Below are 13,280 nucleotides of genomic sequence, written 5' to 3' on the forward strand. Positions count from 1 at the left end.
CCACGCCACAATTATTATACAGTAATTTACTTTAACTCTGAAATGTGTTCCGTGATGCATAAACTGGACCCTTGCTATAAACAGTGAAAATAAACACTCCTTTTGCTTAAATATTATAAAATGTAAAGGGCTTCCATGTATAGTATGTATAGTGGAATAAATAGGAATGCTCTGCAAATGCTTGTTCTAATGGCCAAGACTTCAAATTTTCAATGAAACCAGAATCTGGAGATTTTGGAAATCATGGACTTTAGAACCAAAATACTTAAAAAATAAAACTTTTTATTATTTTTTTTTTTTTGGCACCCCATGGCATATGGAGTTCCTGGGCGAGGGATCAGAGTTGCTACCTAAACCACACCTGCAGCAACACCAGATCCCTAACCCACTGTACCGGGATCAAACCTGTATCCCAGAGCTCCCAAGATGCTGCAGATTCCACTGTGACACAGTGGGAACTCCAAAACCTAATTTTTCTTTTTTCTTTTTCTTTTTAGGGCCACACGTGTGGCATATGGAAGTTCCCAGACTAGGGGTCAAATTGAAGCTGCAGCTGCCAGCCTCCACCACAGCCAAAACAATGTGGGATCCGAGCTGTGTGTCTGTGACCTACACCATAGCTCATGGCAATGCTGGATCCTTAACCCATTGAACGAGGCCAGGGATTGAACCCACTTCCTCATGGATACTAGTCAGATTCATTTCCACTGAGCAGCAAAGGGAACTCCCCAAAACTTAATTTTTTAATACTGAATTTTTTTTATAGAAATGCTTCTGCATATATCTAGTAACCTGAGCCAGACCTCTGTCAAGTTATATAAAATGTTTAAAAGTTCACACTTTCATGAAAGTGAAGGTACGATACATAAAAGGTCTTCAAGACCACACTTGATGCATATTTTAGAACACTAGCACTTAGTCAAGAAATGTCTTCATTTGAAATGTTTTAAGAGTTTTGTTTACAGAGTCATGTGGTGAACAAAGTCTATTTCGGTCATTCCTTCTGAATTACATGTGTAGAGTCACAGCTCTCAATCTTTCCATGCACATCATTATGAATTATGCCAATCGCAATGGAAAAGATGTAAAACCAGCTGCAAGTTAATCAGTAAATTATTCATTATATACTTTAATAAGTCACTATCAATAGGAAGTACTTTAGGCAAAAGCTTTTGTGGAAAGACAGTAATTCTGAAGTCTTTCCCCATCTCCATGTGATCATGAGGCATATGATATAATAAAAAGTAGAAAAGGTAGGTTTTAAATAACCAGGACACTGAGAGGCAGCATAAGGTCATGAACTCTGGAGTCAGGCTGTCGGGGTTCAAATCCGAGTCCTGTCATTTATGTTGTGTGACAACATTTCTGTGTCTCAATTTCCTTATCGGTACAGTGGGGCCAAGAAGTATCACATAGGGTTTTTCTGCAAATGAAATGAGTGAAGTTTATAAAGTGCTTATTTCAGGGGCTGGCATGTAGTAAGCGCTGTGGATGTGGTTATTTGGGGTTTTTTTTTCAGATGTATTGAGGTATAATTAACAAAATTGTACATCATGGCAATTTGATATATGTATACATTGTAAAAGGATTCTGTGGCTGTGTTTTTAATACATAAATGTCGGGCTATCAGTAAGTAACCAGTTTCAGCTGAACCCCAATTAATGTGATTGTAGAATTTAGTTTCATCTACAAATAGAGCCAAACTTCCCACAAGGTAGTGACTCATTAGATTTTTTTCCCTAACCACATTATTCCTTGGTTTGGCTTTAATAAGACGCACACACACATACACGAATACCTGAAAAAAAAAAATAACTGAATACCACATGAACTAACACAGCTGCTTCATTCCCGGTACTAAGTAAATACCTGTATTGAATGAATAAATAGAAGAAGCAATCAATTTTATAATCTTAATCTACTATGTTCCCTGAATCATAATAATATTTGATATATTGTTTCCTCCAAAAGGAGTAAATACGAAAACACTGAAAAATATTAGCCTTATAGTTTTATATGTATCTCCAAATAGAGTAATCATGTTATTAAAAATAAGGTCTAAACATTCCATCTTCATGACTTGGGTAAATGACATGTTTTTACAAGTCTACTACTTTGTTTTCTCTAAAATAAACACCTTTTAAAAATTACATTCTTATTTGAAACACTTGTAATTTTCCTAATTGCTGAGATGAGCTTGTTGGATATTGAGAAACTTACCTTTAATACTCGTTTTTTCCTCTGTGTATAAGATGTTAAGACAAGTTCTCCCTTATATCTTAAATACATAGAAGGTATTCATCTCGATTCTCAGATGAGCAAAATATAAACTGCTAACTTTTGAAGGTCCATTAAATTTTTTGGACCTACAGAGCACCATTCAATCCAGGGGAAAGGTAATTACCCAAATGGAACCCCTAGGGCTTGTAAGAGTCACTGGACCTTTAAGACGTGAGCAGCTGACTGCCTTACCACTCTTGGGCCGGTGTTTTGATGCTTTCCTAATTGCTCGTTCTGCAGAAATCCTCTTCCCTTCAATGAATATACTAAAATAAAACAAAGTCCAGGCTAAAGCCAAATCAATAAATTAGGCTCTACTTACCATAATCTTTCCCCTTTATTATCTGTAGGATTCTGGCTGATGATCTGTTCTTTCCATTGGAGTCTGAACAAAGAATTGTTAAATTGATGTTGATATCAGTGGGGTGTCGATCCACAGCACATCTGCAACAAAAGGGGAGACACTCATGAACTCCCATCAGGGTATCTTCCAAGCTCAGACTAGAGATTCCTGACATAGGAGCCCTTTGTGGGCTGGTGAGGATCCTTGGGCCACTTGGTTTAGAACTTCTAGAAACCACCAAAGGAAACAGCCTGATATATTTGGTTACTCTGCTGAAGTTTTATGATCTCTGGACTGTATTTCTGAATTTCTCTTGGTATCTCCCTCCATGATGAATGTACACACTGCCTTGACACATTTCTCAGTCTGTTGTGAAGGAATAGCAGGTGTGTAATACACTGGCAAAGAGCAACAACAGTGGTATCATCAACTCATATCACCTGTAGGACATGCGGTCCCCAACTTAAGATGATTGATTCAACTTTACAATGGCGTGAAAGTATTACGCATTCAGATGTACTTCCCACTTTGAATTTTGATCTTTTCCTGGGCTGGTGACATGCGGTACATTAGTCTCTTGAGATGCTGGGCAGCAGAAGCAGAGCACCCAGTCAGCGTGTGATCACACAGGTGAGCATACACTGACACCATCCTGTATCCCTACAACCACTCTGTTTTCCACTTCTGGTGCAGTACTCAATACATGACAGGAGATGTTCAGCCTCAGACAGGCCCTGTGTTAGAAGCTTTGCCCAAATGGTAGGCTCACATACGTGATTTTATTTTATTGTCTCTTTAGGGCCACACCCATGGCATATGGATGTTCCCAGGCTAAGGGCTGAATCTGAGCTGCAGCTGCCGGCCTACACCACAGCCACAGCACTGGGTGGGGGTGGGGGGGGGAATCCGAGCAATGTTTGCAACCTACACTGCTGCTGACGGCAACACTGGATCCTTAACCCACTGATCAAGGCCAGGAATACGAACCCGCATCCTCTTGGATACTAGTTGGTTTCTGAATCCTCTAAGCCACAACAGGAATTCCTTACCTAAGAGTTCTGAGCATGTTTAAGGTGGGCGAGGCTGGGCGATGGTGTTTGGTAGGTGAGGACCATTAGGTGCCTTCTCCATTTATGGTAGTTTCACGGGGCCTTAACCCCAACCCCATTGCGGGTCAAGGAAGATCTGTATTAGCTATAGCATTAGCTTTGTGTTTCTTACACAGAATCACTACATTCTAAAGCCTGGGTTGCTCTAACAAGGGAAAGCATGCACTCCAATTTAAGGAATAAAATACGGCTGGTCCCTTCAGCCACTGAGGTTTTTCTTGTGAACTCTGACTTCGTGCTCACCCCTACTCTGGGACCAGATTATTTCTGTGACTTAAGCCACTGACTGTAAACTCTATGAGGACAGGAACCACTTCCAATCTCTTTATCACTGTATTTCTGTTCCCTAGTTCAAATCCAGGAATATAAGAGGGGCCCAATATTTGTTGAATGTTTAAATCATTGAGGAACTAGGCATGGGGGCTTGGGGTTGAGGGAAGAATGAAGTTGAATAATATTTTTAAAGCTCTCTGTGATCACACAGGTGAACATACACTGACATCATCCCATATCCCTACAACCACTCTGTTTTCCACTTCCGGTGCAGTACTCAATACATGACAGGAGATGTTCAGCTTCAGCTCTCACAAATGTGGAAAACTGACTTGCCTTGTTTTTAGGTTTCTAAAATTTGGCATTCCTGACACTTGGGGCCAGATATTTCTTTGTTTGGGGGTAGAATGGGGTGTTCTGAGAATTGTACCATGTTTGGCAGCTTCTCCGGCCTCCGCCCACTAGATCGGTGCCGTGACCTCCTCCTTCCAACCCGTGAAACCAAAAAATGCTTCTACTCATTGCCAAATGTCCTCTGGGGGCAAAATCATCCCCCCTGAGAATCACTGCTTTAGGCCAACAAAATACATCAGTGACAAAAACAAAATTGTGGGTGTTATTAATAAATTAAAAAAATTAAAATCTGAGAGTAGGTTCTGGGGCTTAAGCAACATGACTCACCTGCAGCAATTATTTCAACAACGATTACAACAAAACAAAGCCTATCGGCGCCAGGTGATTCCACTCATCTTAAAGAAACTCTAAGCCTGATCTTCGAAACGTGGGTTAGCTGTTCTGGGGCCACAGTCCCCTTCTTGTCCTCATTAATTCAATGATTCTCAGCACGCAATGTCTGGCAGGGATCATGCCACAGACCTGCTGTGACTTAAGGTGGATCTAAGTCCATACAGAGTGGGAAAATTTTCCTGTGTTGCCTTTTATTTTTTTTTGCTTTTTTGCTTTTTAAGGGCTGCAGGCAGCATATGGACATTCCCAGGCTAGGGGTCAAATCAGAGCTACAGCCACAGCAATGCTGGATCTAAGCCGCACCTGCGACCTGCACCACAGCTCACAGCAATGCCGGATCCTTAAGCCACTGAGTGAGGTCAGTTATCAAACCCACATCCTCATGGATACCAGTTGGATTTGTTTCCACTGCACCACAACGGGAACTCCCCTGTATTGCCTTCCTTTTGAAGATGGAGAAACTATGACCGAAAAAAAAAAAAAAAGAAAAAAAAAAAAAAGATGTGACCTCTTTCTAACAAGAAAGAGCAAATCTGGAAGAAAAGGCCAGGTCTCCCAAAGGTGTTGGAGGCCACGAGGTCTAGCTCTGGCTGAACAGCACATCCATTAAGAAGCACTTGGGCCTTTTAAGCTCTAGTTTTTTTTATACAAAAAAGAGCCCAGACAGGGAAACTTCTCTGTATGATACTGTAAGCATCCATGTAATGGTAATGGTAGGTCTGCGTCACGGGGCCACGGTCCCCTTCTTGTCCTCATTAATTCAGTGGTAATGGTAGATCCATGTCATGCACATGTGTCCAAACCCTGAGGCTGTACAACCCTAAGAGTGAACATAAGGTAAACGATGGTCTTTGGTGGGAGTAAATGAACTATGGGTACATAATGTAATGAGGTGTTCGTGTAGGGTCACTGATTATAACAAATCTCTCCCTGAGGTGGGGGATGTTGATAGTGGGGGAGGCTATGCATGTGTGGTGGCAGGGGTCTACAGGAAATGTCTGTACTTTCTGCTCAATTTTGCTGTCAACTTAAAAGTGATCTAAAAATTAAAGTCTTTTTCAAAAAGGAGGCGGTGCACTATGCCTGCTTCCTTGGAGTGCCAGCTGAGAGTTATCATTAAGATGATGGGCACAAGAGACTCGGTTTGCTGCTCTGCACCAAGGTGCTTAATAAAAGCCAGCTTTACTTTTTAGCCAATAATGATTTTCGTTTCCTTTCTGCTTTATTAAATCCTCGTTCGCCTGCAACACTCTCGGAGGGAGGCAGACTGTTCCGTCAGTCCTCTACCGCCGGAGGAGCTAAGACTCCACAGCTCAGGCATTCTGCCACACGTAAGGTCTGGAAAGCACCTCGCCCTGTGTTTTTACACTGAGGGTCCGGGACCCCCCGGGAAGGTTGCATGAAGGCTCCAGTGGGATTGTGGTGACTCAGGCTGCTCGACTTCAAAGTGTGCTGCTTTGTGGTGGTGTCTGCGCGTTCTGAGCTATAGGAATGGAATGTGACAGTTTCCTCCACATCCTGAACCCACCTTAAGTATTCCCTGTCGCACAGATTTTAAGATCTGCTGAGATGCCAGAAAGGAAATGAACTGTACACTTGGACTTTGATGGAGGGGAGATGAAGGGCAGCAGGGATTATAAAAATAAAAAGTTTGAGAAATACTCACCTTGCACATAGTGAACACTCAATAAACATTAAATGGCAATAATAACTTAACTAGTAAATGAATAAATGTGGCCAGATACCCCTCAGTATGAATAACAGACCACAGATCGGATGAAGTTTTCATGAAAGAATTGCTCTAGTATGCTTCCTAGCACCTTCAAGGACACCCCAATTTCTCACTCTACATACGTCTTCATGGTCCTTTCCTTATGGTTCAGTGTAGTAAACAGTCAATCTGAATTTATTTAGAATATGTGATTTTTAAGTCCAAAAATGTTGACATTTAGCTCAACTCCTTCCACATGATGCTGCGTCATCGCATGTTCAATGAAGCTATGATAAGAACCATAATTTATTTAAAACCTATCAGGTGTGTCAGACACTCTGGCGCTCCATTTATAGATTGGTATGTAACCATTACAGCCTCCTTGCAAGGTGGCCGGTACCATCCTCTTTTCATGTATAAGGAAGTTAGGATTTTGAGGAGGTATAGGGAGACAATGAAAGGCTAAAAGTCTTATTGTCTCTCTGAATTGTTCAGATTGAAGTTTCTTTTATTTATTTATTTATTTTTAAGGGCCACACCTGCAGCATATAGAAATTCCCAGGCCAGGGGTGGATCAGAGCTGCAGGTGCTGGCCTTCACCACAGCCACACTGGATCCGATGTGACCTGCACCACAGTTCACGGCAACATTTAACCCACCAAGTGAGCAAGGCCAGGGATCGAACCCACATCCTCACAGACACTATGTCGGGTTCTTAACCCACTGAGCCACAATGGGAACTCCCAGACTGAAGTCTTAATTGTGTCGCTCGTCCAACAGTGTGTAATGATTACTCTCCAAAATGTTAAGGTGATTTTTCTCTGTGAAGGTTCCTGTGCCTTGTCTGATTTGTCTTTTCCATCTCTGCTTCACACATTAGAAGAAAGAGGACAAAATACTGGGTGAGATAATGAACTGGTGAGGCTTTAGAGGCACACACTGGATACCACTTATGACAGCTCTGTGCCCGGAAACACTCTCCTTCCCCACTTTCCAAATCCTGACCTGACTGTAAGACAGAAGAGAGGACAGGCTTGTGTTCTCACCTGCCTGGATCATGCAGGCCATGGGCAAACACCTCCGGGGGCTGGTTGGTGCTGTTGAAGTGCGGGTTGCTCCTGGGTATGGAATACGGCACCTGACACATGTCAGTGTCCACGTCCAGCCGGAGCACCGAACCTGTGAAGTCGCTGAGGGATCGGAGGACAGCATAAATGCCTTTTCTTTTTGTATTTCACCTAACCACATGGGGGCAGGTTGCTCTACAGATAAAAGAATGGGGCCCATAACTGAAACAATATTATAAAATTCCAAATTCCATATCAGGGGGCAGGTTGGTTTCAGACAAGTGGCAGCACCAAGACACAGCTTGATGGTGGCCAAAGGCTGCAGCATCGGGGGGTGGGGGGCGCTGCTTTTTGCATCTGCCCTCTAAAATTTTTTTGCCAATCTTAATGTCCCCCAAGAAGCTCCCCTGGATGACGTTAGTCCATTCCACAGAGTGATGTCAGGGCAGCCAAACAGTAGCTGGGGCACAAACCACACAGCGGGAACTGGTTTTAGGACATCTCAGTATAGAGACTTTCAAAAATGTTACATCAGCATATTTATTCAATTCCTCTTCATTTTATAAATACAGGCACATAATAAAAGTTGGATATTTAACCAAAGTGATGGAATTCAAAGACCGTTCTTAACTCACTGAAAACATTCTAACATCTTGGGGAACCTGTATTTGTGTGTGTGTGTGTTTACCTTAACCCGTCCATTTCTTCCATATCATCCAGTGTGATCATCCCGTCACCGAGGATGATGTACAAAAAGCCATCAGGACCAAAGAGCAGCTGTCCCCCCAGATGTTTTCTGTGGAGTTCTGCGACTTCTAGGAATACTCTGGCTGTTCTCAAATCAACTTGATGGGGATTTTTTCTGCATGGTGGGGAGGAAACAAACCAGGCTTGTGAAAGACATGCAGTGACTCCCCAAAGTAAGTACTAGACACAGAGTGAAGCAAACACGTGGCATATAAATAAGCATGTAGCTAATACAAATTACTGCTAAATGATGTTATTTTCCGGGTTGCAGAGACGGCATTTAAGTCGGAAGATGAGTGCGGAAAAGGGCCAAAGCTACCATTTTTCGCAGTTTTCTTGAAAGGCACGGGTGGGATTTTAAGCAAGACAGAGACTGTGGGTTAATTCTTGCCCCCTCCTGGTGAATCTAACTTCTCAACAAAAAATTATGAAGCGACAATGAGAAAAATATGAAATGTCTTGGTGATACCTGGAGACTGTGTATTCCACAACCCTGAGAATATGGTCATGAGGCCCCATGGCCCACCGTTCCTGGTTGGTGGTATAAGACACATACAGCTTTCCATTTTTCTTATAATTGGGATGGAATGCAAGGCTTAGCAGTCCCCTTTCATCTCCTCCCTGCAGTCAAATGAAAAACACAAAGAATTGTGAAGTTAATTATGTTCTTTATTGTGTTTCAACTGGAGCCCCCCAAAAGAGTCTCTTTCTTTCTCCTGGATAATCTTTGCCCAAACTCTTTTCTTTGCTTCCTTGCCTCCTGCACAAAAAGGATTATAAAACATTTCACTTTGCAGACCTCTTTAAGGGTTAGAACAAGACAATTGTCTTGGGGGGTTATCTATGCGCGAGACCCTCGCGCCACTTTTGTCAAGTGATTTGTGTGTGTAATCTGGGAGAGCTAGGAAGACAAGTTTAAGGGCTGAGAAGAATTCTTTGCTGGGTTACTAGGTTGCTTGTAGTTCGCTGAAGACAAATAAAAAGGTTCATAATCAGGAGTCACTTCTAATCCAAGTCTCCAAAACCTAAAACACAGTGTGGGCTGCCAGCTCCCACTGTCTTGGCAATCTGTTTAGAAAACAGTTAAATTGCTTGTGTAATACGTAAACCTTTGTTTCACCCTGGAGGCATCTACATCAGTTGTCACAAGCATGGTGGTCTGTTGTCATCGCTAGGTAATAAGCAGCCTTGGCCTATCTGCAGAGAAATGAGGTATTTTTACATGTATCCTTTCCCCGCATGAGTTTTTTTCTTTATAGAAAGATGGAGAAATGAGAGGAGAGCTAAAAGCCGGGGCTGGGATTGGAGGGGGCAGGGAGAGAAACCCTAGAGAGGAAAGGGGACACTAGGAAATAAAAGAAAAATCCCAAACAACTTTCTTCTGTTATTATATGAATGTCAAGAATTGTATACGTTAGGCATGCCAAATGCTGTAACAATTAAAACATCATCGTGTTCTTAAATAGAAAGGCATTTTATCTTTATTTTCTGCTAATTCAGCTCGAGGAAACTCAATATGGTCTTAGCATTTGTTGTAGCCCACAAGTAGTCAAGGAATTTCTATAATGAAGTTAAGGTATCTAAAATTATCTAGATCAGAGACGTCAAGTTCATATTCTGGGAAGCCGGCGAACACTTCCCCTGTAGTCTGAGTTATATACAAAGATGAAAAATGTGAGGGAAACGGAATGTTTGCAAGTGCTGCTAGGACGTGACCTTTTCTATTTTTTTAATAATTTTTTATTATAATCGATTTACATTGTTCTGTCAAATCCTGCTGTAGAGCAAAGTGACTCAGATATATCTATCTATCTATATATATATATATAGATATATATACATATTCTTTTTCTCATATTATCTTCTATCACGTTCTGTCACAAGTGATTGGATCTGGTTCCCTGTGCTGTACAGCAGGACCCCATTGCTTACCCATTCTAAATGGGACAGTTTGCGTCTACTAAGCCCAAACTCCCCATCCATCCCACTCTCTCCCTGCCTCCTGGCATTACCTTATATACACTATTTTATCAAACAGCACACCATCTCCCATGGAGAAAAGCTGTAAATTACTCCTTAGAAGTGTTAGAGGAGGGAAAAGAATCTCTCATTCTGCAATTTCTTCACAAGGCTATGCTCCATCTTGGAAGCACTCTCCTGCTTTTGTCCCAGGGAATAGCATGGGTTACTAGCAAAGCCTAGAACAGTTTGTAGTTTGTATGCTACATGGATTTGTGAATATAAAGTTTCATGCATAAAATTTCACTTTTAATAAGCATTGTTTCTTTTATCTCCTGGATTAGAGAAAAGCTACTTTCAGATATAGGCCATCCAAAGAGGAAACATCCAAAGTTCGTGCAGACATAATACGGTGGCTGCAAATAGCCCACAAGGATCCATTGCTCAAATGTCAAAAAAGCCAACCTCTTCATTTGCATACCGCATTATGCTTAATTTCAATGTTAAGCCAAAGAATAATCTCACTGACAAGTAAGGTTCCCTGACTATGATTTATGAATGAGTTTCCGTTTTTTGGATTATCTTGTTACGACGATTTTACTATTGTTGCTGTTTTTCTTTCTATATCTTCATTAAACAAATATCTCTTGCCTTTCTTATGAGATCTTGAAAGCGGGCATGCGTAACTAAGATTCGATTGTAGAAAAGCCACTGTGCATCTAAACCTCCTTGATGGATGTATAAGGAAGGAAGCCTAGGGGGTGGGATTTAGTTTGCAAGAAATTCCTCTTCTGCATGTGTTTCCCTCTAAAGCTGTGAATGCAGTATGAATATTGCATGCCCACTTCACAAATGTTTGTGTTCCACTATAAGAAGCTTTTGTTGAAAGCAGCTCTTTTGTAGTTTTTAATCAAATCATCTGAAAGACAATTTGAGCTGGAGAGCAACATGGTTTAAAACTGCGTAGGCTGCTTTTTGGGAATTAGGAATGTGAAATTTCTGCACTGTCGGAAGACAGAAGGGAAAAGAGATTTAAACCAAACCACAAGTGAGAGAAGGCGGCCGTTTATCTGGAAGATTCACCTATTGCAGGATCGCATTTGAGGGGGCATCACTGGCTTTTATTAAAGTGCCAAATATGGAAATAGAACGAGACATTTGAATGGCAAGAAACACATTTGAAAAGCGCCCTGAATTTTTCAGGTTATAGGATTTACATTTGTTTAATCATTACATACGATTTCATTTTTTAAAGTCAATTTCCAGGTGCAAAGTAGTGTTCTGGGTGACCTAGAGACATGACTAATTACTCAAGTCATTTCAGAGAAATACTCACTTTCATAACTATATTGATGAAAAATGCTGCATACTATGTGACCACCCCAGAATCTCTCTTGAAACTAGCTTTTTAAATTATATGATATAACTTGACTCCTAAATGTTCAGAGATTGGGAGGGAGGGTGCTATGACTGCTGTCAGGAGACTGAAGTATTGGTAGGCTCACACTGAGCTTGAATTGGCCTTCAGAGTTATGCTGTCCATTTAAAGTACGTTCCTGACCAATCTTAAGGATGGAGAAGTCTGTTGATGGCGCATTGCAGGTTTAGTTTTGGACCAAGGTCAGAGGCCATGATGCCAGAACCACCACTGGACATTTGGGGCTTCCAGACCTTCTGTGGTTGCCTCAATCACAGTCTTCCCCAGCACCCTGGCCCAGCCCGAGAACGTGAGTGCCGGCCCCAGGTCTCCCAAGCTGAGCGGAAAGCCCTTGTGTCAGTGTTCCTGACACTCTTGATACTCCTTCCCGTCCTTTCCCCTCATTACGTGTAGCTTTACAGAATTAAATCCATGCACTCCTTCCAGAAATGTCAAATTATTGAACTGTTTATTGAGCAGCTGGGGAGAAGGAACCTCTAGTGATTAATCAGTACAGCCAAGCTGTCTGAAAAGGGAGAAAGACACATTTATAGAACAGCAAATGGAAGATCCCTGGTGTGGGGAGCCACACCCTGCAAAAAAGCACTGACTTCCACCATCAGCCTTTTGAAAACTCGTAACCCAACGCCTAAAAGGTTTTCCTTGGCCATGTGAAATGCAGCAATGCGTCAGATGTTCACCTTATACCTAGTACTTCATTACTAACACCGATGGCTGTGTGTGGACGTTGAGCTTCTGGGAGTGCACATCACGGGCTAGAACCAAACCAGCAACATATAATTTATGAACAGTACAGTAGGGTGTCCTTTGTTTGGGTAGTACTTTTTTTTTTCCAAGCTCACTGACGGAGCCTCAACCAGGCATCATCGCGGGCTGCCACAAGCCCCTCCCTTCCCCTTGCTCAGCCCTCCCAATACCACATCATCTTCTGGGCAGCCCGGCACCAAGCATCAGTGACTCCTCCAAGTCAGAGAGTTGAATGATTTGAAAATGATGTGCCCATACACTCTGCAAGCTGGCTGTTAACCCAGCTGTGTTTCAGAGCGAATCAAAAAATCCTCCTTAGGGACTTTTCATGAACAGTTAACTGCCATTCTAGTGATCATTCAGCTCTCAGGAACAATTTCAAAGGGTCAGCAGAAAAGAGACAGGGACCCCCCCCCTCCAAATAGAGAGTATTGATGACTTTTCATGTCAATACAAGATCAGATCTAGCCCTAGGGTTTTAAGATAAATTCTTTTCTGATGAACACGTCAAAGTTCCAACTAATTGGCTAAGAATAGTCTTCCTAGAAGAAAATGAAGCATCTATGAAAAAGATGGGTAATCATAAACTGATTATAACAAGAAGAGTTTGTTCCCTTTTAAAGAGAAATTGTGGGGTGTGGCCTTTCATTGCGAATATTTTATTTTATTTATTTATTTTTTGTCTTTTTGCTATTTCTTGGGCCGCTCCTGCGGCATATGGAGGTTCCCAGGCTGGGGTCAAATCAGAGCCGTAGCCACTGGCCTACACCAGAGCCACAGCAACACGGGATCCGAGCCGCTTCTGCAACCTACACCACAGCTCACGGCAACGCCGGATCGTTAACCCACTGAGCAAGGC

General features: G+C 42.1%; 1 protein-coding gene across 3 annotated transcripts in view; it reads right to left on the reverse strand.

The window, feature by feature from the left end:
* Positions 1 to 13,280, reverse strand: part of HHIP (hedgehog interacting protein) — a 94,634-nt gene that overhangs the window by 25,155 nt on the left and 56,199 nt on the right. For all 3 annotated transcript variants that reach the window (XM_021100665.1, XM_021100664.1, XM_003129171.6), the window contains exons 5-8: positions 8,747 to 8,898; positions 8,219 to 8,392; positions 7,510 to 7,653; positions 2,603 to 2,724 (exon numbers count right to left, since the gene is read on the reverse strand). In XM_021100665.1, the coding sequence (XP_020956324.1) occupies positions 2,603 to 2,724; positions 7,510 to 7,653; positions 8,219 to 8,392; positions 8,747 to 8,898 (592 nt within the window). The remainder of the gene's footprint in view (positions 1 to 2,602; positions 2,725 to 7,509; positions 7,654 to 8,218; positions 8,393 to 8,746; positions 8,899 to 13,280) is intronic.

This window comes from Sus scrofa, chromosome 8, assembly GCF_000003025.6.
Source record: "Sus scrofa isolate TJ Tabasco breed Duroc chromosome 8, Sscrofa11.1, whole genome shotgun sequence".
Taxonomy (NCBI): Eukaryota; Metazoa; Chordata; class Mammalia; order Artiodactyla; family Suidae; genus Sus; species Sus scrofa.